At 54.5% G+C, this 23,557-nt stretch overlaps 3 protein-coding genes across 7 annotated transcripts in view; 1 reads left to right on the top strand and 2 right to left on the bottom strand.

Annotated features, from left to right (window-relative positions):
• The window catches only part of Bud31 (BUD31 homolog (S. cerevisiae)), a 7,123-nt gene extending 5,624 nt beyond the window's left edge, over positions 1-1,499 (bottom strand). Inside the window, exons 1-2 of one of the 5 annotated variants that reach the window (XM_013023436.1) lie at positions 1,416-1,499; positions 177-286 (exon numbers count right to left, since the gene is read on the bottom strand). The gene's annotated coding sequence lies outside the window, so the exon portion shown is untranslated. The other 4 variants (XM_013023435.1, XM_013023438.1, XM_013023439.1 and 1 more) reach the window with 4 other exon arrangements.
• Positions 1,500-1,814: 315 nt separating this feature from the next.
• On the top strand, positions 1,815-10,405 carry Pdap1 (PDGFA associated protein 1). Its single transcript, XM_013023554.1, has 6 exons — positions 1,815-1,923; positions 4,964-5,055; positions 5,707-5,814; positions 7,137-7,258; positions 8,861-9,012; positions 9,696-10,405. The coding sequence occupies exons 1-6, from the start codon at positions 1,911-1,913 to the stop codon at positions 9,752-9,754; spliced, it is 546 nt and encodes a 181-aa protein (XP_012879008.1). The 5' UTR covers positions 1,815-1,910; the 3' UTR covers positions 9,755-10,405.
• A 1,897-nt stretch (positions 10,406-12,302) lies between these two features.
• Positions 12,303-23,557, bottom strand: part of Arpc1b (actin related protein 2/3 complex, subunit 1B, 41kDa) — an 11,767-nt gene continuing 512 nt past the window's right edge. The window contains exons 2-10 of the mRNA XM_013023511.1: positions 17,795-17,871; positions 16,710-16,814; positions 16,296-16,518; positions 15,345-15,452; positions 14,389-14,595; positions 14,230-14,305; positions 13,323-13,528; positions 12,859-12,949; positions 12,303-12,609 (exon numbers count right to left, since the gene is read on the bottom strand). Coding sequence (XP_012878965.1) covers positions 12,571-12,609; positions 12,859-12,949; positions 13,323-13,528; positions 14,230-14,305; positions 14,389-14,595; positions 15,345-15,452; positions 16,296-16,518; positions 16,710-16,814; positions 17,795-17,858 — 1,119 coding nt within the window. The 5' untranslated portion in view covers positions 17,859-17,871 and the 3' untranslated portion in view covers positions 12,303-12,570. The remainder of the gene's footprint in view (positions 12,610-12,858; positions 12,950-13,322; positions 13,529-14,229; positions 14,306-14,388; positions 14,596-15,344; positions 15,453-16,295; positions 16,519-16,709; positions 16,815-17,794; positions 17,872-23,557) is intronic.

Raw genomic sequence — 23,557 nt, 5'->3', positions numbered from 1 at the left:
GTGTGTCTATGCACACAGCATGTGCCACGAAGAGGTGAAATCTTAGTAAGATTGACAAACAAAATTACAAGCCTGGGGAGAAAGGCCATCAATTATGATAGTGTAAAGAGGACTACAACTGAAAGAGCTATAAGGAATTAGAATTTAGAGAAAAAACAGCCACAAAATCATGGTACCTTAGAATCTTTCCTGGTCTCTGCAGTAACAGGTTTGGATTCTTTCCAGCTTTATCAATTATTCTGTGACTTTGGAGAGATTGTGTTCCCTCTTTGGTCCTCGGTCTCACCTGAAAATTGAGGTCTTATATTACCCAAGTGCCAAAGTCTCTTTTAGACCCAACATGAAATCTGGCCAGTCCAAACTTAAATATCAAAGTACTTTTAAAACCACAAAGCATATCCTAACTGGCAAAACAAACTCCTACCATTAAGCACAGCAAACTTATCTTCCTCAAATCCACTCAATCCCTCCCACTGTAAGGTGCTAAGGTGCCAGGTGTTTTACAAAGACCCTTCTCATAAACTCTCCCATTACCATTTTTAAAAAGGAACAAGGAAGAAGGAAGCTGGGTGCTGGTGGCTCATGCCTTGCAAACCTAACTACTCAGGAGGCTGAGATCTGAATACCAAGGTTCGAAGCCTGCCTGGACAGGAAAATCCCTAAGACTCTTATCCCCAATCAACCATTAAAAAAAAAAAAAAGCCAGAAACAAAGCTGTGGTTCAAGTGGTGGAGTGTCAGACTTGAGGGAAGAAAAAAAAAATCTTAGGGACAGCACCCAGGTCCTGAGTTCAAGCTCTAAAACTGGCACACCCCAAAGAAAAGAAGAAAAAGAAAGAAAGAAAAAGTGGAGGAGGAAGAAGAGGAAAACAGCAGCAGTAGCAACGAACTCTACGGGGGGAGCACAGCTGGGATCTGCAAGAGTGGCGCTGAACAGGGACTCCTGACATCCCCAACCAATGGGTCTTTGCAGGAGTCCCTGCTCTGAAGCTAGAGACGGGTGGAACCTGGTCCTTGTCCCAGAGCGTCCCAGGGGACGACAGCCCCACTTTCCTTAGATCTCCGATCCCCTCGGGGAAGGAAAGGGATCGAGAAGGACGAGGGCGCTACCCAGAACTAGAGGGGTGCTGGGGAGAAGAGGCGAGAGGAAGACAGGGAAGGAGAACTCTGCAGCCATGCCCGCGATAGAGTCGGCATCGGGACAGAATGGAGGAAAACCAACGGGAGTTTACACAGAAGGCGTCCGTCCCAGCATCGAACCGCGGCGGGAGAAGAAACGACAAAAAGATCCCAAATCTACCCGCCGCCTCAGGGCGGCCGAGCCTAGTGGGCCCCGCCGCCCAGGCCGCACTCCAGGCCCTCCCGCCCCAGCCGGCGCCCCGGGCCGGCGATGGGAACCGAGGAAAACACACTCACCAGAAGCCCGGGCGCCGAAAGCCGTCGCTTTTCTTCTGACAGCTTCCGCTCCTTTTGGGCTCTCTTCAAGAAGCGGCCTTCGCGGGGGGGGGGTCCCGCCCCTCCTCTCGCGAGATTTGTCGCCTTAGCTGTCCGCAGCGCTGCCTTCTAGAATTCCGTGGTGGCCCTCCGCCCTCACTTCCGGCAGGGTTAGCCGTCAGGGCTACGCGTCTCCCCAGACGGGAACACTGAGCGGGGGGCGGGGGTGGGGGTTGTTGCCTGGCAGCGCCCTGGCCGGCCTGAATTCAGGCGACTGGCGGGGGCAGTCCCTGCCTCCGGTGAGGTCCTGATCTTCGCGGCGACGGCGGCGGCGGCGGCGCGCGGTGGGGGTGAGGCGGTAAGGGGAGACTGAGCCCGACGGAAGAAGTCGAACCCAAGGTATTTCCGGTTCCGGTGTCAGTTCGAGGCGCCGCCGCCGCCGCCGCCGCCGCCGCCGCCGCAGCTGCCGTAGCCGCGATGCCTAAAGGAGGTGAGGTGCGGGCGCGCGTGGCCCGCGAGCCTTCCAGGATGGCCTGGCGTCCGCTCTGGTGGTCCCCTCGGCCCACGGGCGGCGCGGGAGGCGGCGCGGCGGGCAGCGCCGGGCGCCAGCTGCGGGGCCTCGCTGTCCAATTGTCCTCGTGGGGAGGGAAACTGAGGCCCGGGGCGGGGGTGATGTGGAGGCTCCAGGTGTGGGGTGGGAGGCCCCGAGTTCTCCCCTCGAGGTGCAAAGCCGGTTCCGGGCGCGCTGCTCCGTCCGATCCCGGGTGGGGATGGGGCCGTGGGGGGTGGGGGGGGAATCTGAAGTTTTCTCCCACTTTGAGAATGTCCGGAGACCGAGTCCCCGCGCCCCGCGCCGGGCACGGCAGGGCCTGGCCGCCCCGCGGGCCAAGTGCGGGCGCCCTGGGGGCTCCAGCAGACAGTCGCATCCTCCCTCCTCCCCCCCCCCGTGTCTCCATTTTCTTATTTGCAAATGGGGGGGGCAGTGATTGTGTCTACTTCATAATACGAGTCGAAAGCGACAGGCCTCCGGTGCCAGGCCCCCAGGAAGCGGTAGCTATTAACTCCTTGTAGGGTTCTGGTAAGATCCATAACGTCCACGGCTTCCTAGTGAACATCGTAACCCGTCTAACCTGTCGTCTTCTCGCTTTTTTAAGAGTCCATACCTAGTGTTGGGCTTGAATCCCAGGTATCTTCCCCGTCGAATTCTGTGCCTCGAGCACGTTATTTAATCTCGTCCAGCTTATTGTCTGCCTCTGAGTGTCTGGGGTGTTAAGTCTTACCTTGGTGAGTTGGGCAGAGAGGTAATAAAATGACAGGACATGGGAGTGCCAGGCTTAGCTCCTGGCACAGAACAGATGTTTAGTTGCTATTAGTGGCTTAGGTGTTTTAGGCTTATTAATGCATTCCGGCCTACAGGAACATCTGCTCCGGTCTTTTTGAAACCTCAATTGCCTCCTGACTTTACTACACCCAGAGCTACTGACTGGGCTTTACAAAGAAGAATCTCTATATTCAGTGTCATTCTCTGCTGAGTTCTTCTCCATCTGGAAGAGACATGTCAGTTCTCTGGTGCCTTGTCTATAAAAGGCAGGAGGGGTGGTTTTGTTTCCAGCTGTGGGTTGGAGGTTACAATTACAAGAACTAAGATACAATTACAAGCTAAGGTGGCTTGGTCTTTTGATTTGTGCTAAGATTTTCTGACAGGTAGGGTTGCCTTCCTTGTTGTAATGTGCTAGAAAAGCCAAGAAAACATGAAGATGTTAAAAGGAAAAAATCCCCCAAGATCAGAGACCAACTCTTTGTTCTCATTGTTCTATAAGTCTCGAAGAACCTCTGATAAAAACCTACTGCACATCAGGCCAAGGCACTGTCTGGAGTCTAGGATGAGAGCCTATAGAACCAGTTTAGTTGTTAACAGTTGCCTGGAATGTTAAGAAAGTGTGTGAGATTATTTTTTTTAATGGCAAGTTTGATTTCTGACAATAGGCTTTCCTGAGTACAGACTGAAATACTCCTGGGAATGGAGGTAGTCATTAAAAGTGGGTGGTGTAGGCCATACACTGCCCAATTATAGCTCTGCAGCTGCTGTCTAGGAAATCAGAGGAGGCTGATACCTCTGCTACTGTCTCTGGAGTCCAGGGCTGCTCTGGCTGGCTAATTACAGATTCTCTTCTCACTGAAGGGCTCTCTGGAAGTCAGGTGGGCTTTAAGATTGCCAGAGGGGATGCTGCCTTCTGTAAAAGTGTGTCAGATGGCTTTAGTAAGGGTCAGTCTGTTCTTAGAGGCTCAGAATGTAACACTGACACTTTTTGTTGTTGGTGGTGGTGGTTATTTCACCTACTGCCTCAGAGATCATTTCACCTACTGCCTCAGATGCAGTTGAAGTGACAGTTGTATACCACCCCATCCAGCTTATTGGTTGAGATGGTGGGAAGTGGGGGCAGGGGTGTCCCATCAACTTCTTGCTGATGCTGGCTTTGAATTGAAATATTCCCAATTGCTATCTCTGAGTTGCTCGTCACGGTAGACTGTATAGTTAGGTTTTATATTGTTTTACTGATGGGTCTTGAGGGTTGATTCCTTTAAGTTTTCTTACTCTACACTAAGATGGATGTGAAATATTTTATTCTCATTTGACATTGCTTATGTGGCCAGTGGTATTTGTTACTTTCCCACCAAATTCTCTATTGAAGAAAAAAATGAAAATCTCAGAAAACATTTTTGGAGTGCTTGTCCAGTGCCAGGCACCACCAGCATCTCTATCTATGTTAGCTAATTTATGACCATGGCAGCCCAGGGAAGTAGGAACACAAATGAGGAAACTGAAGCTCTTAAGATAGAGATGGAGTGCTTGCTTAGAGTCACAAATGTAGCAAGTGGTAGTGCTGAGCTTTGACTCCCAAAAGTTGTCCCTTTCCCTGTTTCATCTTAAGTCCGCTTTGATCTTAAGTCTATAAAATGAGATTAACACTGGCTCTTGCTGGGCTGGGAAGGTGGCTCAGTGGTAGAGCCCTTGCCTTGCATGCCTGAGGCCCTGGGTTCGATTCCTCAGCACCACATAAGCAAAAAGAAAAAAGCCGGAAGTGGTGCTGGGGCTCAAGTGGTAGAGCGCTAACCTTGAGCTGAAGAAATGAGGGAGAGCGCCCAGGCCCAGAGTTCAGGCCCCACGACTGGACCCAAAAAAAAAAAAAAAAAACACTGGCTCTTGAAGCATCAGTTCAGTTCCTGAGGATCCGGTGAGCCCGTGCCTGTGGCAGCTTTGCAAGTAATATCTTCTGTCATTGGGGTGGGAGGCAAGTACTCCCAAGTGGAGACCGAAGGGGTCATTCTGGGTCATGTACTGTCCTGTATTTTCATGGGAATTTGCTTCTGCAAAGTTGTTGCACCAGGCGGTGTCCTTTGAACACTGGAGGGTAGGTCTGGGTATTGGGTGAGGGTGGGTCAAATGTGCAGCCTTCAGCCCTCTGAGGGGTAGGATGATCAAGGCAGCCGCCTCCTTCTTCTATTCTGAATTGTTACTGTCTGGACAGGGAGAAAGGGAGGCCATAAAGGCCGGGCAAGGCAGTATACAAGCCCAGAAGAGATCGACGCCCAGCTCCAGGCTGAGAAACAGAAGGCCAGGGTGAGTAGGAGCCTGTCCAACCACTCTAGTGGCTCAGGGTGGTGTCTCTAGTTTTTAGTTCCAGGGAGGAGTCCTCACTCTTATGTGAGAACCAGCATGTGGAGTGGGGAGGGACAACCATCCCGGGGACCGTCCTGTGACTGGGCAAGTAAGGAAGAACTTGGTTCACAGTCCCTCTCCCTGCCTCTGCCCATACACACTCATGCTCCCAGTGTGCCACCTGTCTCTACAGGCACATAGGACTGCTTGCCAGACTTGGCCCTCAGAGTCTCATTAGCTGCTCTGGCTTTGTTCAGTGTCACCTCCTTCAGGACTTCCTGGGGCTGCCCCACCCCTGGTGCTTCTAAACTTGAGAGATAAACTTCTTATCCAGGCTGTCCAAGGTGTCTCCCAGAACAGGGTCTTCTAGAGCAGTGTGAGGGACTAGCCTCAGACCATGGTGCTGCATGGGTTGATTCCCTATCTCTGACTCTAGTCTCCCACACTGGGGACCAGGCACACAGAGTAGAACCCTTGTCATACTTAGTTCCAGTTTCTAGCACTTAAATGTCAAGGTTATTGTCTGGAGGTGGGGTGGGGCGGGGGTCCACAGTGGTGGGGGGATGTTTTGCATTCTTAGACTTTGAGTTCTCTTGTCCATTTTTGAAATAGGAAGAAGAGGAACAAGAAGAAGGTGGTGATGGGGCTGCAGGTGACCCCAAAAAGGAGAAGAAATCTCTAGACTCAGATGAGAGTGAGGATGAAGATGATGACTACCAGGTACTGAGCCTGATAGGGGTCTGAGACTTGGACTCAGTTCAGACAACATTTACAGGTCCCGTCCTGATGGGAGATGCAGACAGAATCCTGCTCTTAGGAGTTTGTGTTCTAATGGGGAGATCAGACAGTACGAATTCAGTGTTGTACCCTAATTTTTGTTGTTATTTTGGGCTTTTTTTTGGTGCTCCTGAAGTTGGAACTCAAGGCCTCACACTTGCTAGGCAGTGGCTCCACTGCTGTGAGCCATGACTGCAGACCTTGAGTGATTTTGCCGTGGAATGTTTTGTTTTATTTGTGATGAGTATTACGGACAAAACACACTATGATGGCATAAAGGATGGTTTGGGCTACCCTGGAGAAGGGATTCTGGGACATTGAGATTGGAAGGAGTGAAATGGCATCCCGTGGCGAGGAGAAACTGGCTTGCTGGAGGTGTGGCAGCGCCATAGAGGAGAACTGTCATACTCAGGCCATGTTTGCAGTCTGCTGGACAAATTAGGAATCAAGAGTGTTCTTGGGATGAACAGGAGCAGGTGCAGGAAGGAGGAGCTCAAGTTCATTCTTCTACATGCCTTGTGCAGTCCAGGGCGTCTGGGTGGAGTTGTGAGTAGGTGGCACACGGAACCCTTAGTCAGATGATCACTATTAAACTGCCTTCTTGGTCACTTGAGAAAAGCTAGGATGGACAGAGCAGAGAATTGTGACCAGACTTGCTAAGTAACTGGTATTCTCTATATCTTCACACACATAAGTGCATGCGTGCATGCACAGCAATCCTGCAGACTGTGATCCAGTGATCACATTGCTCACAGGATGCCCTTCGGTCTGCTGAGACAGGCAAGGCTGGGGCTGGTCAGGAGAACACTTCTCCTTCCTTCCTCTGCATGCTCCCCCTCCCTCCACCCCCAGGGTCCGGCATGTGCTTCTTGAAGCCAGGCAGGGCTTCAATGGGAACAGCTTCTAGAGGCTGTGCTTAGAGCAGGGGAGCAGAGCTCTCGTGTTGAGGCCTCTGCACATCTACTGTCCTCTTTCTGGTTCACCTTGGGCATGTTTTCGACCTTTAGTTGCCAGTGTCACCTCTGAAGTTAGGGTGATAGTCCCCAGTTGCTGGGGCTTGCCAGAGTAAACCTTCCTTTTACATGCTTGTTTTCCCTTCCCCGCCTCCCCCTCCCCAAGCTGGTAACGTACTCCTGAGTTCTGTGCCCCTGGGAGACTTGCACAAGCACCTTCTAGGCTGGAGGTAGAGACCTGGGGCTTTGGAGAGATGGTGGGAGTGGCCTTCATGGGCTCTGCCAGTCCTGAACTTCTTGCTCTTGTCTTAGCAAAAGCGCAAAGGCGTGGAAGGGCTCATTGACATCGAGAACCCCAACCGGGTAGCACAGACAACCAAAAAGGTCACACAACTGGATCTGGATGGGCCAAAGGAGCTTTCGAGGAGAGAACGGTAATGTCTGCCAGGCAGGCCTTATGACCTGAGCACATAGGCAGAGGCTGAGGCGCCTGGTAATGGAGTGGGGGCCACACATCTAATTTCATCTGATTCCCAAAAGCTCTACAGTAACTCCTTGAGAGAAAGAGAAAGCCAGATGCTGGTGATCACTCTTGTAATCCTAGGTACTCAGGAGGCCTCAGCCTCCAGAGGGTTGTGGTTTGAATCCAGCGTGGGCAGGGACGTGCTGCCCAGCCAGCACATTCCCACTTTCCTTTGGGTGCCATGTGAATGTGGTTGAGATCAAGTTCCCATGTGCCTGGCACATGGTCAGTCCTGATAAGACGTCCCTTGACTTTTTTTGAGGCGGGGGAGAGGGTGGTGCTAGCGATCGAACCCAGGGCCTTGTATGGCTGATCAGGTGCTCCACCACTGAGCCACACCTCCAGCCCCAGTGACTTGATGGCCACCAGGTAAGAAGCTGAAGGCTTCTTGGCAAAGGGGCTCTGATTCCTCTCCTGCTTAGCCTGCTAGAGCTTCAATCCTCCATCCTCTAGGTCCTGGGTAGCTGAGTTGGAAAACTCCACAGTAAGGGCCATGAGCTCAGGGCATCATTGGAGGCTACAAGACTCCTCCATCCTCATCCTTCCATTAGCTTTCCTGGGAATTGACTGCCAGAAACCCAGCAGCTCTGGCTCCAGTGTCCACCCTGGTTCTGCCACCTTACCCCTGATCAGCCTCGGACAAGTCACTGCCTTTGGGGGCCTCAGTGTCCTCTCTAGTACCCTGAGGATCCTTTGCTTCCTGCTTGACAGAAGCGATATCATCAAGGCCAACCCCTGCCAGGTGCCCAACCGCCGAGGGTCCCTGGCACACGCTGGGGTAGCCTTGCACCTTCTAGGGGGCCAACTTAGACGAGGTGTTAATCTCCTCACCTGGTCTACGTGTTTTGGCCTCTGGGTGAGGTGTAGAGAAGACCCTGGAGTGGCCAAGTGGCCCCTCTAGCCAGGCCCTTTGCCTGGGACTGCACAGGCCTCTTAAGAGGTCAGGTCCTTCCCTACCTCCTGCTGGCCAGGGCTCTCCTCCCCTCTAGAGCAGTCACAGGCTTGGGAGGATCTCTATGCTTACTGGGGTGATGACTGGTCCCACGGAGTATAACTGGCCTCGAGGGGCAGTCTTGCACACCTGAGCTGGCACAAGAACGTCCCGTGTCATGATGACCCCTTTCCATCTACAGCCCTCTTTCCCTGCCCCCTGACAATCTGAGGCACCTATTTCTCTGTGGTTTCCAGTGCCTTTATCCCCCTGATCATCTTCCTTGGTTTGGGTCCCCCCGCCGTTTTTTGTTTTGTTTTGTTTTGTTAACTGTGGCCACCATACTCTGGTCATGACTCCCTTTGTCACCACCTTGACCCACAAGCCAGGCTTTGTGCTCATGCCAATTCTCTCTTGGGTGTTTATCATTTGGGCCTGTTCCTTCTGTTTGTTTGGTGGCGTGTGGAGCCAGGGCCCTTCCTGCAGCTAGAGCACATCCTTCCCCCTTTATTCTGGCTTTCATAACCAGCTGAGCTAGTCTTGGTACAAAAGATGTCCTCTGACACCATTTTATCCAAACAGAGAAGAGATCGAGAAGCAGAAAGCAAAAGAACGCTACATGAAAATGCATTTAGCTGGGAAGACTGAGCAGGCCAAAGCTGACCTTGCCCGGCTGGCGATCATCCGGAAGCAGCGGGAGGAGGCAGCGAGGAAAAAGGAAGAAGAGAGGAAAGGTAAGGCCAGTATTGGTTGTGTGGCCTGTCTAGTAGAGGCCAACCCAGTGTGGGGGGTAGACAGGAGCTCTAAGAGAAGCCAGTGGGCTCGAGGAATGTCCATGACAGTACTGTCCATGACAGTACTTTCGCTGTCACCAGCAGCTAGTGACAAGAGTATCAGTAATACTGGAAGTCCTGCTGAGGCCTCTGGTGCCTAGTGAAGCCAAGCAAGCTGATAGTTACTACCATGTACCCAAAGGCTAGACACAAAACCCTGCAGAGTCTCTGTGTGCCTCCCCCCATGAGTGTGTGTAGGTCAGAGGCTTTACAGAAGCATTTGCTCATGACTGTCCGTGTCCCCGAGGCTGGGGAAGCCCATGGAGGTGAGGGCAGTTCAGGGCACGGTTACCTAGCCTGAGATGCCTTATCACAACTCCCAGTTCCCATCCTGCGAGCCCAGGCAGGAAAGGACCTTGTGCAGCCAGGGGATGTTGCTGCTGACGTAAGACCCTGTGGAGAGGATGGACCCCACAGGGTTTTGCACTGGGGCTTGGAGCTTTTGGTCTTCCTCGGCGGTAACAGCCTGGGCCCATTGGGTCTCTTCCTGTGTGCTGGCTGATGAGCACTGTCCTTGGAAACCTAGAGTTCTGTGGTTCCCTCTGCTGTGTTCTGACTCCTGCCCTTCCCCTTCTGCTCCTCAGCAAAAGACGATGCGACTTTGTCAGGAAAGCGAATGCAGTCGCTGTCCCTGAATAAGTAAGCTGGCTATGGGAGGAGATGCCAGGGAACCCGGCCGTGCCGTCAGGACCTCTGCAGCATCTCACCCACCCTGTGCCCTGGCGCCGCTGCAGCAGCCCTTCATGGCCGCGAGCCCCCGGCCTGGGGCCTCCTCCATCGTGGCACAGAAATTGCGGGGCTGTGGGGGGAGGGGCAGCTGCTATCTTTGTGACAGAAAGATGCAGGACAGCATTTCATATGTAACCATTTGAATGTTTTTGCTGTTTTTAGAATTCAGAACCCTGGTTGGGGGGTGCTGGGAGGTGGGGTAACAAGAGCTTCCGTTTGTCCAGTAGATTGCACGTCGGGGCAGGGGGCAGGGCAGCTTCTGTGGATTTGCAGCAGCCAGCCCCAGTCTGTTGCTGGGTGCTCACGCGAGGCTGTTGTCCGGAGCCTGCATAATAATCTGGGACCCTGAGGGTCTTGGTTTGTCCCTGGCCAGTCTCTTCCCGCCAAGGCCCTCTCTGCTCTTCCCCACCCTGTTCCCACCCATTTGGCCAGGGCTAGTGCCCATTTTTACCTACCCATGAATCATTTCAAGAACCTCTGGTTCCTGTGCAGCACCAAGGCAGAACATGTTCCATAAATTCAACTTGTATATTTGGCAGATTAAAGTTGACATTATCGTAACTCACGTTTCAGTTGTCTTGTTGCTGATGCTTGTGCCCCTGCTAAGGTACTGCTTGGCTGGGAAAGCCTGTCAGGTGGCACAAGCATATGGGGACTGAAAGGGAAAGCTCTGATGTCATGGCTAAGGGCAAGTCCAGCCCAGCAGAGTCTGGAGCAGCCAACAGACATTTGTCTTCTGTCCTTCGAGTGCCCCCTAGTGGTAATGGTCTGGTTCTGTGTTAGCCTGCTAATAGCTAGGTTTGCCTGAGTATGTGTCTGTATGTGTGTGTGTTGGGGGCGGGGGGGGGAGGGGGAAGGAGGGCGGGCCATGAGGCTTAATGCCATTTAGGGCTATCTGTGGACTCTGCTACCTGGAGGAAACTCCACAGCCAGTCCTACCCTCTACTTTTTTTGTTTTTGGTTGGTCATGGGGCTTGAACTCTGGGCCTGGGCGCTGTCCCTGCGCTCTTCAGCTCAAGGGAAGAGCTCTACTACTTGAGCCACAGCATCACTTCCAGTTTTCTGTTGGCTTCCAGTTTTCTGTTGGCTTATTGGAGATAAGAGTCTCATGGACTTTCCTGCCCGGACTGGCTTTGAACCGTGATCCTCAGATCTCAGCCTTCTGAGTAGCTAGGAATACAGGCGTCAGCCACCGGCGCCCAGCTTCCTCTACCTTGTAAAGTGCATGGTTCTCAGAGGCCAGCACACCTGCAGTGGCTAAATGCAGAAGGGAGTGTGGGTGAGAGTATTATGGTTAACTGACACCATGCAAAATTATTTAGTGGTAGATACTGGGGCAGGGGCACAGAGGGGACTTAATCTGTCTAGATTCCATTTTATTCATCAGGTGGAATTCAACCTCTAAGAAGTTTTTTTTTTTTGTTGGTGGTGGGGCTTGAACTCTGGGCCTGGGCGCTGTCCTTCAGCTCTTCAGCTCAAGGCCAGCGCTCTACCACTTGAGCTACAGCGCCACTTCCGGTTTTCTGGTGGTTTATTGGAGATAGGAGTCTCACAGTCTCTCCTGCCCGGGCTGGCTTTGAACTGAGATCCTCAGATCTCAGCCTCCTGAGTAGCTAGGATTACAGGCGTGAGCCACCAGCACCCGGCTTCTAAGAAGTCTTTATAATTAATTACTTAGATTAAGATTCGTAGGTGAAGAGAGATCCAAATCTGTGCTTTAGGAAAAAAAATACCCTCTAGGAACAATGGAAATATAGGAACAATGGAAATAGGAAAAAGATCTTAACTAGAAAATCATCAACATTTATCAAGGCCCAACTGCCTGCATCATGTTTCCACTAAAGTCCAAAACCAGCCAAATGTCCACTAAAAATCATGACCTAAAAGATACCTTTTTTGCCAGCTTTGAAAGGTGCTGCCCACCAGGCGCCGGTGGCTCACGCCTGGAATCCTAGCTACTCAGGAGACTGAGATCTGAGGATCACAGTTCAAAGCCAGCCTGGGCAGGAAAGTCCTTGAGATTTTTTTTTTGGTCCGGTCGTGGGGCCTGAACTCTGGGCCTGGGCGCTATCCCTCAGCTCTTCAGCTCAAGGCTAGCGCTCTACCACTTGAGCCACAGCGCCACTTCTGGCTTTTTTCCTTTTGCTTATGTGGTGCTGAGGAATTGAACCCAGGGCCTCAGGCATGCAAGGCAAGCACTCTACCACTGAGCCACCAGCCTTCCTTGAGACTTTTATCTCCAGTAAACCACCAGAAAACTGGAAGTGGTGCTGTGGCTCAAGTGGTAGAGTGCTCGCCTTGAGCTGAAGAGCTGAGGGACAGCGCCCAGACCCAGAGTTCAAGCCCCAAGATGGACCAAAAAAAAGGGGGGGGGGCTGCCCAGGCAGGGCTGGGCTGTGGTGGGAGCTGGGACTGTTCACTGGGCTTCAAGCCAGTGGATAACAACCTTCCAGACACAGGCAGACATACCACATTTGTAACATTTATTACCTCCCTTCTGAAGCAGTTCATGACCAGCATTGTGCTTTAGGAGCATTTTTACAATAAATGCAAGCATTTCTTTGTAAAGAAAAAGGTACATGTTCTTTAGGTAAGAAAAGCCCCCACCCCTCCCCTGCGTGGACTCATACTGGTACCTAGAAGCATTCAGCAAAGCCACCCTCAGCCTCCCGTCCCCTGGTCCCTTGCCCAGCAGCATGTATGAAGCGAGGACAGCGTTCCTCCCACAGCTCACTTGATCTTCAGGTCCTTCAAGGCGGACTCCAAGCTCTGCAGGGAGGCAGAATGGACAAGCAGACTCAGCTGCCTTGTGCTGACACCCTGCCATGGACAGTCCCTGCACATCTCTCAATCCCGGCACATTGAATCCTGACCTAGAGACTTGAAGGCCAAGGGGATGCCATTGTTCCTCTCTCCTCCCATCCCAGGACTTTTCTCCTGTAAGGATTCCAGACAGGAGGAGTGGGGGAAATCAACCCTGGAGGCCTGGCAGGAAGTGGGGTTCACAGCAGGCCTTACCTTCACATCCCAAATGCTCATGCCACCGTCCATGCCTGTAGTGCAGAACTGTGAGCACTTAGCCTTGCCACCACTCAACACCGAGATCTGGCTGTAGAGAGGATAGAGGGTTCAGGAGCTCCCAGACCCCTGGTGGAGCCCACTCTCACGCTGAGCACCAACATGGGGTGTGCCAGCCGGGGGGGCTGCCTGGAGAGTGCACTTCCCAGCCTGCTTTGGGGTGCAGTGGTGTGGCTGGCAAGGATGGCCATCTGGGCCAGTGTAACATAACTCTGAAGGCTTGGGTGGGGAGGAGGGACACAGAAAGTGCCTCTAGTGCCCCAGGCCAGGGGAAAAAGCTAGAAATGGGCCTATTAGGATGTCAGGGCTGACTGAAGAGCCCCTTCCTCTGCCTCCTGGCCCCACCCACGCCGATCTGCGCCCCACCCCCATTGCCCTGGGTGGACAGGCACGCCCACTCGCACCTGACGCTGTTCTTGTGCAGCGAGTCGAGGCCCGCGCCTGCGCCCGCGCCGCCCTCGGAGCTCGCCTTCTTGTCCAGGCTCTGGAAGCGCTCTCGGGCCGTCATGCCGCGCTGTGAGCTCTGCTTGGGCACATCCAGCCGCCCTCCGAAGCTCAGCGACCCCGAGGCGCTGTCGTACGTAAACAGCACCGGGAAGCAATCATGGCCCTGCAGCAGGATCGAGAGGTGTCACCTGGGAGATGTCAGGGGCACTGGCCACTCACCACACGGGAAACCAAGGCTGGAAAAGAAGCCACTGCTGCGGGGGAAGCAGGCCTGCTGGGTCCAGGCCTGGCCACCGGGGAGGAGATCTCTACCCCAGGCAGGCCTCGCACCCGGCCACGTGCAAGACTGCCCTCTGCCCTCACTCCAGATACCCAGCCCACTGGGGACGCCCCAGGATCCCTGGCCCCTGCCCGGGGCAACATTGTCAGAAACTGGGAAGCAAGCAAGCCTCATCCTCCTGGCAGCCCCATACTGTATTGCAGAGGGATGAAAAGGAAGTTGGCATCCACATGGGCAGGCGGGTGAGCGGGTAGTGGACATGGTTGTCCACTCTCACAAACCTGTCCTTTAAGGGTCTGCAGATGCTTGTAGCTAAGTAGCCCAAGCTAGCCTCAAACTCACATTCCACCTGCCTCAGCCTCCTGAGTGCTGGGATGGGCATGCACCACCATGCTGGGTCCCGTTGGGAATTTGTTACTGCAGCATCACCCAACCTATTCTACTACACCACATTCATGGAGGCATGGATGGATGAGTGGATACTGAAGGGATAGATGATAGACGGATGATGGATGGATGGATGGCAGATGGACAGGAGGGAAGCAGGGAGAGCAGAATGGATGAGTCGTATGGCCTCAGCCTACCGCTGCCACCAGGCTGTTGTCGGTGATGAAGGTGAGGGCCAGCAGCGGGAGCGTCTCCGAGGTAAGGGTGGCAACCCTGAGGGGGAGAGGAGGTCAGCCACGCCCTGCTGCTCTGGGCCCTGGCTTCCCGCAGCCCCGACCCCCACCTGCTGGACTCACGCCATCTTCTTTTCCGCGTCGGCCAGGCACACAGTGCTGTCGTGGCTCACCCAGGCCACGCGGCTCCCGCTGGCTGAGAAGCAGACGCCATGCACCCAGCCACAGCTGCTGCTGGACTCGAACATCAGCTCCCCGAAGGGCATCTTGGAGCCCCACGGGGTGGGGGCTGGCCTCTCCTCCACCTCCTTGATGTAGGCTGAGAAGATCCTGCGCGAGAGGAGCTCACCTAAGAAGGGCAGCCCTCTTCCAAGGCAGCCGCGGAGCCACCTCAGCATGGTCAGTGCATGGAGTGAAGTCTGGGCCTCAGTGTCCCCTGAGTAACGAGCTGGGGGCCCAGTGGTCTCCCAGCTCAGCATCCTCTGACCTCCTGCAAACCCTGGGCCCTAACCTGAGCCAGCCATTCACGCTGCCTCCAGGGGTGTCATGGCCCCTCCTGCGGGCTCCCCCCTCCATCCCTCAACACCCCCACTTTCTCTCACACGTCAACCTCTTCCTGATCAGCTGCCCATGCCCATCCTCAGTCCCAGGGCCTCTGGTGCTTGCTGATTCCCAAAGGGAACCTTCAGAGTCAAAGGATAGATTTGTGAGGGTAGAGGGGGAGGGTAGCTATCTCCTGGAGCTAGAGTTGGGGTTCAGTGGCCAAGGAAGATTCATGTCCAGGAATGAAAATATGAATGGAAACTAGACACTTGATAGTCTAGGCTTTAAGGTAATAAAGGGAGCTATGCTTCAGCTTACTAGTCATTTATACTTGAGTATGAATCAGGATACCCATTCACTCTCCTCCAGACAAGCCAGGAAACAGCTGTGGTGAGAGGGTCTACACTGAGGCAGGAGGAAGGCTTGGACAGGACCCTGCTGACGTTCAGAGGTGACATGGGGTGTGCCCTGCTAAGCCCACCTCTGGGCATTGAGCACACATGGGGCGCCCATCCCTGCGCGGCTGCCCACCTCACCTGCACTTAAAGTCACAGGAGCCAGCAGCCAGGAGCACATTGTTGGGGTGCCAGTCCAGGCTGAGCACGGTGGAGCGGATTGGCTTCTTAATGTGCTTGCACACCCACCTGGGCACACGGGGCGAGAGGGACAGGCAGGTGGTCACCATGGGTCTTGAAGCCCTGAGGCACCAGGTGCCCCTGGCTCCCTGTGGCCCAGTGGCTCCAGTGGCCATGTGCGCTGGTCCCATCTCCCTGCCTTGTCTCCTGTATGTCTCACAGGGCTAGAGGCCACGGTGGGATTTGAACTGACGTCTCCCAGACTCGAACTGCGCTCCTGCCTGGATCCTGACCTCAGGATATCCAGTCTCACACACCTGACAGGGTTGTGCAGAGTGATGGCTCCTTGTATTCCCAGCCATTTGGGAGGCAGAGACCAGGAGGATCACAAGTGGGGCTGGTCCAGGAAAAAAAAAGAGATAGTCCCCATCTCAACCAATAAGCTAGGCATAGTGGGGCACACCTGTGGTTCCAGCTGCAGGGGCAGCACAGACAGGAGGAGACCCAACCTCAAGATGACCTAAAGCCAAAAGGGCTGGGGGTGTGACTCCAGTGGCAGACGCTTGCCTAGCAAGTGCAGGGCTCTGAGTTCAAGTCCCAGTAGCGCATACACACACACACACATACACAACCATGTGTGCGCGCCAAAAAACAGCGACTGATAGCCCAGAGCTTGGAGCTTGTCCGCGGCGCCCCACAGCCTCCTCGTGCCCCCGTGTAAAGCCGGCAGCCTGGAGGGCTGCAGGGAAGGGGGCACTGGTACCGCCCTGTCCCTGTTACCCAGGGAGCGCAGAGGGATCATCGGGCCCTCTACTGCACGGCTGAGGCCCTGAGCCAGAGCTCTCCGGGGGTCCCCGTGCCCTGTCGGGGGGCAGTCCTTCCCACGTCCCTCGGCTCCTCCCACACACTCACCAGTCGTTCTCCTGCTCAAAGTAACAGATGGAGATGACGCGAGAGCCACTGCCCACGGCGAACTTGTTCTCCTGGGGCGCCCAGCGCACGCAGCGGGCGGCGCGATTGATCCGCAGGATGACCAGCGTGGGCTTCCACGTGTGGCCCTTCAGCGTCCACACGTAGGCGTTGCGATCCGTGCCGCAGGTCACAATGCGGTTGCTCTCAGGGGCCCAGTCGATGCCTGGGGGAGGTGGAAGGCTGAAGCCGCGCGCGTGCACGGTGGCACCTGGCACTTCAAGGTCTCCCTACCTCCGCGGCTAGCGCGCCCCTCCTCTCCCCCCCACCCAGGGCTAGAGGAGAGGCTGGTGATGCCCCGTGTATTCCCAACTGTTCCACTCTGGAGGCCGGGGAGAGCGCCAGGCCCAGACCCACCTGTCACCTGCCCGTTGTGCTCCTTCAGCTCGTGCACCTTCGTCCACTTCGCCCCGCTCTTCTCATAGATGTGCACCTCGTGGTTGTTGGGGCAGATGGCGATCTCTGTGGGAGAGACAATGGGGTTCAGCCCCCGCTCCCCACCACGGCCCCCGCTCCTGAATGCCTTCACAGGGCTGCGGACTGGGGCTCTCCCCACAGCGCATGACCTCTGCTGCTTCCGCCCACTGCCTGGCTCCAAACCCCGCTCTCCCCAGGGAGCTGCTTCCTTCTCCTCTTCCCTCCTTCCTCCTCCTCCTCCTTCTCCCTCCTTCCTCCTCCTCCCGCTCCTCCCCTTTTCCATCCCAAAAGGTCTTTCTAAGCACCAATTCTAACCTGGTACTCCTGCCTTTCTTTTCTTTTTTATTAGTCATGGGGCTTGAACTCTGGGCCTGGGCGCTGTCCCTCAGCTCTTCAGCTCAAGGCTAGCGCTCTACCACTTGAGCCACAGGGCCACTTCCAGTTTTCTAGGTTACTTGGAGATCAGAGTCTCATGGAGGACTTCCCTGTCCAGGCTAGCTTCAAACCACAATCCTCAGATCTTAGCCTCCTGAGTAGCTAAGATTACAGGGGTGAGTCACCAGTGCCAGGCACCCCGGCCTTTCTATCTTCCTTCCCTTCCTCCCCACCCCCAGGTAGGTGCTGCACTGCATGAGCTCCTCCTCCCGTCCCTCTCTCCCTTCCTCTTTCACTATTTGGAGACAAGGTCTCACTCTGTAGCCCAGGATGAGCTTGAACTCCCAGTCTTCCTCGTTCTGAGATTACAGGCATGTGTAACTATGCACAGCCGCTACCATTTTTCCCACACCTCCATCTGCTCCCCAAGACTGCATGTTCTCCCTTTGCCTGCCTCCCCCTGGGCCCCTCCATGCAGCACCCCAACAGGACCCAGTCCCTCCCCACCCGGCTGCCCCGCTTGTCCTGGGTATCTCATGGTCACCCCTCCCAACACAAGGACTCGGGGCCCCACGCAGAGTCCTACCTGCCTCTCTCCCGGCCCTGCCCCCCAGCGGATCCCCACTGTCCAAGGGGCAGCGAGCACTCACGCGTGCGGCCCTTGTTCCAGGCATGGCAGCTGATGGGCTCCACCAGGAAGCTGTGGTACGCCATGGCCGCTCAGCTCCTGCCACGACCAGATAATCCAGGTGAGACGGGGTCTGGGCCTGTGCACCCCATCCCACAAGGGAGGACTCAGGCCCATGGCCTCAGTTTCCCTCCTCTCAGACAGTAGCCGTGTCCGGGAACAAGGGTGGGGACAGGCAGCAATGGGGGGGGGGCTGAGCTGAGCTGCTTCCTTTCCACAGCCAGCCGTGGCTACTCAGAGGCTCACAGCCAGAGCCCACTCCACCCAGAATATGGGGCGCAGATGGAGACAACCCCACCAACCATGCAGCACCCAGCATGTGGCCCCCAGCAGAGGGTGTGAGGGGAGGACAGAGGTAGGCGGATGGTCAGACAGACGGTGTCCCTGGAGGAAGGAGGGCATGTGAAAGGAGGTCCCACATCTGGCCCTAGCACTGCTGGTAACTACCCCACAGAACACATTCTGCCCACCTGCCCAGAGCCCCAGGTCCAGTTTCTGGGGGACCTTCTGGGTGGTGTCAGGGGACCAACCCAAGCCCAGCTCACCTTGGGGAATGGGCCACTACCCCCTGCCCCTCCCACCTCTTCATGTGGCTATCCATTACCATCCCTCCCTGGAACGCCCGCTGCCCTGAACACGCTTGGAGTCCACAGGCCCCCTGGCCTTTGCACGGGCTCTTCCTGTCCAGCTGGTGTGTCATCAGGGCATTTTGTGTGTGTGTGTGTGTGTGTGTGTGTGTGCGTGCGCGCTGGCCCTGAGGCTTGAACTCATGGCCTGCGCGCTGTCCCTGAGCTCTTTTTGCTCAAGGCGAGTGCTCTACCACTTTTGAGTCACAGCACCACTTCTAGTTTTCTAGTGGTTTATTGGAGGTAAGAGTTTCATGGACTTTACTGGCTTGGAAACGCAATCCTCAGATCTCAGCCCCTGAGTAGCTAGGATTACAGGTGTGAGCCACCATTGCCTGAGCATTATTTCATTTTTGCTGGTACCAGAGTTTGAGCTCTGGGCCTCCCACTCTCGCTCGGCCTTTCCTGCTCAAGGCCGGTGTTCTACCACTTGAAACACACCATCCTTTTCACACCTGTAATCCACACCCCCTGCTCTGGTCCAACTCAAGGCAAACACAACCTCCAAACCCACTCCTGCCATTTGCAGATCACCAGGTGGGAGGCAGAGGCCCAAAGCTCTTGCCAGATGTGTGGCCCCGGCTCCTCTCCTTGTCTGCATTTCCTCATGTGTGCACAATGCAAAGCATAGAGAGGGTCAAGTAAGATGATGCACCTAGGCCAAGCCTGATGTGCATGCCTATAATCCCTCCACTGGGGAGGCTGAGGCAGGAGGAACATGAGTTAGAGGAGAGCCCAGCTACATAGTGAGACTATCTCAAAAAAGCCTCAGGTCTGAGGGTCACCACTGGAAGTTAGCCCAAGAAGAAAAGTCCATGAGACTCCCCACCACCTCCCCAAGTCGTGGGGCCTGGGCACTGTCCCTCAGCGCTTCAGCTCAAGGCGAGTGCTCTACCACTTGAGCTACAGCACCACTTCCAGTTTTCTGGTGGTTTATTAGAGATAAGAATCTCTTGGACTTTCCTGCCCAGGCTGGCTTTGAACCGAGTTCCTCAGATCTCGGGTCAGTAGCTAGGATTACAAGTGTGAGCGACCAGAGCCAACTCCATGTGACCCTTATCTCCAATTAACCAGCAAAAAGCTGGGAGTGGAGCTGTGGCTCAAATGGTAGAGTGCTAGCCTTGAGCAAATAAAGCTCAGACAGTGCCCAGGTCCAGAAGTCAAGGCCCTGGACCTGCACAGATTAAAACAGGGAGGGGAGAAGAGAGGAGAAGTAGAGTTGTATCATGTCTGCTAGTGACAGCTCTGGTCCACAGGGTGGTGATGGCACCCAGCCTCAGTTTACCCATTGTGAATTATCCTCCCTGGCCTGGTCAGAGGGGCACAGAACCCGCTGTGTCAGGCCCCTACACTGGCTGCTTCAGCCCACACAGCCGCCCCCAGACACAGGGCTCTGAATGGCACCCCCTACTTCCTGCTTACCACCTGCTTCTCTATGTGGCAGAATGTTCTAGAAAGTCCTCAGGGCCGCAGGGGACAGACACAGTGTGTGCACACACACACCTTTGTAGGTGTGAGATGCACACGTGTTTCCGCCACATTTAGAATGGCATCTTGCCCTTTGCTGAGGGGACGTGTGCAGTATGTGTGGGCACACAGCTCAGGCCTCAGGGGCGATCAGTGTGGCACACCCGCGCATGCACACATAACCAACCACTGCAGCCACTGGGTCTCACCTTCAGAGTGAGAGGCAGCTTCACAGCCTCCTCCGCCCCTCTCCCGTGAAGGCCTCTGGGTAAGGGACAGACAGGTCCGCAGGCCCGACCAGGCTTTTCCTGAGGGCTTCTGGGGCCAGAGGCCCAGCTCTGGAAAGGAAGCTCCAGGCTAGTCTGCCAAGCTGTTCCTCCAGCCCAGGCCACTGTGGAGGAGGCCAGAAGCCCACCTCCAAACTCCAGCAGCAGTGTGCCAGGCACATGGCTGCCCTGGCTATAGAGAAAGAGCCATTGCCCCCATTCACAGCCCTATGCCCTGGAGGAGGCCAAACGTGTGCAGGGGGGAGGTGAACAAGCTAGTAAACATAGCCATAGGCAGGGTGTGAGGGCAGAATGAGTTCAGATCACTTCTATCAGCCAGTCACACTTTAGTATGAATTCAGACAGTTCCCCAGAACCTTACAAAGTACAGGGGAAGGGACAGGGGAGGTAGGAGAGAGGAAGACTCATTTCCCCTTTATTCCCTTGTCATCCCCCTCACCCCCAGCCCAAACAGCAAGACTCCAGCAGATTGGCCAACCAAAGAAGGAAGTGGGAGCCCTGAAAGGGGTAGGCCTCGGGGCTCACATCATGTGGTTATATCCAGGAAGCAGCTTTCTGAGCCTCAGCCCCAGCCCGGGCTTTATCTATGGCCTACCAAGTAGGCTGCACACCCACCCCAGGCTCCTGGGGGAGGGAAAGGCTGCCCGGGCGGGGCTCCCATTCAGACCCATGGGTATCTTATTTTATAGTGCTGGGGGATGGAACCCGTGGCCTCCCACAATGCTAGGCAAGCGCTCCACCCCTGGCCTTCCACCTGTATTCCTTCCTCACACACTAGAAATGTCCTGTATTGCCAGGAATACCTAAAATCCCAGCTACTTGGGAAGAGAAAATAGGTGGATCAACGCCCAAGGCCAGCCAGGGTAAAAATGCACGAGACCCTATCTGAAAAAGAAAATTTTTTTAAAAAAGCAAAAAGAGGCCAGGCACCAGTGATCCGCACCTGCCATCCTAGCTACTCAAGAGGCTGAGATCTGAGGAGCAAAGTTTGAAGCCAGCCTGGGTAGTTAAGTCCATGAGACAAATATCTCCAATTAACCATTAAAAAGAAATAGAAAGAAAAGATAAATTCAAGAGAGGGATGGGAGGACATGCTCCAAATGGAGTCAGTAATCAGGGGAGGCTTGGAGCCGCCTCTGGCCTCCAGTCGGGGTGCACAACCCCCTGCAAGCCAGCCTGACACAGCGGCAGGCTGTGGGTCTTGGGTCTCAGGGCTCCTTGCAGCAGGGCTGGGTATCCTCAGCCCACAATCCCCTGGTGTATCCTGGAGTCCCAGGCATCACTCAGCTTCCCGGAGTGTAGGATCTCAGGCAAAAGCCGGCAGGCGTTGCCTGCAGCAAGGTCTTGGCTCTAGGAGCTTCCCAGGAAGTCCACGCCCAGCTCTGGCTGCCAGCAAGTCACCCAGCGCGGGGCTAGGCGTTACTCAACTTCCTGTTGTGCGCTGGAGCAGGGGGCCGGGAGCAGCCTGGGGCGGGGGGGGGAGGATAGGATTGAACACCAAGCTCAGATTCAGCCCCAGTAGTCTTCCTAGCCAGGCCAGGTCAATCCGAAAACAGACACACCAATCACCAGAAGGCATGCAACAGCAGCCCACAGAGTCCCAACAAAACCCCCACACAGGAAACTCCATGCCAGCAGGATGGTGGGAAAATCCACACAGCTGCCAACTCTTAACTCTCCACAACTGTGGAAGGTCACTGGGAAAGGGAGACCCGAAGGAGAAGGGAGGGAGAAAGGAGAGACAGAGAAGGGGGTTGGATGGTTGGATATGATCAAATACCCATAAGTGTGTGTGTGTGTGTAAATATATATAAATATATATACACATACCATATATGATATGGTATAAATACATATATGTACACACCATACAGGATATATACATATACATGTCATATGACATCTAGACACTACATAGGAGATAAGATAAACAGATTCCACTAAAAATCTGTTAAAATGGGGGCATAAATCACCATGCCCTTCTGTATAATTTATGCTAACAAAAATTAGAAAAGCCAGACATCTGAGGATCAAGGTTTGAGGCCAGTCCAGGAAGGGAAGTCCATGAGACTCTTATCTCCAAATAGGCACCAAAAAAGCCACACGTGGAGGGAACAGTGGCTCAAATCATTACAGCCTAGACAGCCTTAAGGAATAAAGCTCAGGGACAGCAATCAGCCTCGGAGTTCAAGCCCCAGGACCTGAACCAAAAAAAGAGAAGAAAAAGAAGCCAGGCTCTGGCGGTTCAAGCCTAAAATCCTAGTCAGGAGGCTGACATCTGAGAATCACAGGTTAATCAGGCAGGAGAGTCCCTGAGACTCAAGCGGAAGTAGAGTTGTGGCTCAAGTGGTTGGCAGAGCACTGCTAGCTCAGGGAAACCACCTAGACCCTGGAGTTCAAGCCTCAAGACTGACAAGAGAAAGAGAGACAGAGCGAGAGAGAGAGGGGAAAGAAAGAAAGAGAGGGGGAGGGAAGGAAGAAAGGAAGGAGGGAGGGAAGAGAAAATAGGTTTCACATTAAAACTGTATGAGAGCACAGGACAGAGTTCACATTTTGTTATTTTTAAATTGCTGGCAATCTTAGGTTCATGTATAGCCTTTGTAGGGCTAAGGAATCAACCACCAATATTTTTTTGAAATTATGTTAATGTTCACAAAAGCCATTGTTTTTACAATAGTGACAAGTTAGAACTTAGGTTAGACCCTCTCAAACATGTAGCGTTTACTGCACTGAGTTTAGGGGGCTCAGCATAGGGCCCCGTTAGCAGAATGCATGCCCAAGCATGCACAGGGCCCTGGGCAAGGAAAAAAAAAAGAGGAACAAATATAAAATTTCGTCCAGTGCTGTGGTTCATCCCTGTTTAAGAGGCTGAGATCTGGAGAATCTCGGTTCCCAGGCCAAGTCCCAGAGGCTCCATCACCAATTCGCCACCCAAAAGGAGGGCTGGAGACGTGGCTCAAGAAAAACGACCCACTGACGGATGATGCAGAGAAGATGGAGCTACTTCCCCGGCCGGGGTTAAGCTAGAACTTTCTTTCACACACTTCTCTCTTTTGGGGCCCTGAAGCGATCCTGAGACGTCTGTTTCCTTGGGTTCTCTCCCTCCCCCCTCTTCTGTAGTCGACCACAGTCAAGAATCCCTCCAAGTCACACAAGTCCTCCCTGGCTCGGCCTGGGACGGGGGACCCCGAATCACACCAGGTCTCCTGGGGTCACCCCGGGGGTCCACCTCCGTGTCCTCTGCACACCGACCCCATTTTCCAGGTGAGGAAGTGGGGACCCCCGGCCCGGGTGGAGGATCGCGGGGGAAGAGGGAGGTACGGGCCCGCCCGGGGCGCCGCCCGC

The sequence above is a fragment of the Dipodomys ordii genome, unplaced genomic scaffold (assembly GCF_000151885.1).
Source record: "Dipodomys ordii isolate 6190 unplaced genomic scaffold, Dord_2.0 Scaffold68, whole genome shotgun sequence".
In the NCBI taxonomy this organism is placed as follows: Eukaryota; Metazoa; Chordata; class Mammalia; order Rodentia; family Heteromyidae; genus Dipodomys; species Dipodomys ordii.
Note: the sequence above shows the minus strand (reverse complement) of the source record. Positions and strands in the feature narration are given on the sequence as shown.

Excerpts from the sequence above, each read along its gene's own strand:
- Pdap1 (XM_013023554.1), top strand. Across the intron at positions 5,056-5,706 it reads CTGAGAAACAGAAGGCCAGG|GAAGAAGAGGAACAAGAAGA; the intron begins GTGAGTAGGAGC and ends TTTTTGAAATAG. Across the intron at positions 5,815-7,136 it reads ATGAAGATGATGACTACCAG|CAAAAGCGCAAAGGCGTGGA; the intron begins GTACTGAGCCTG and ends CTCTTGTCTTAG.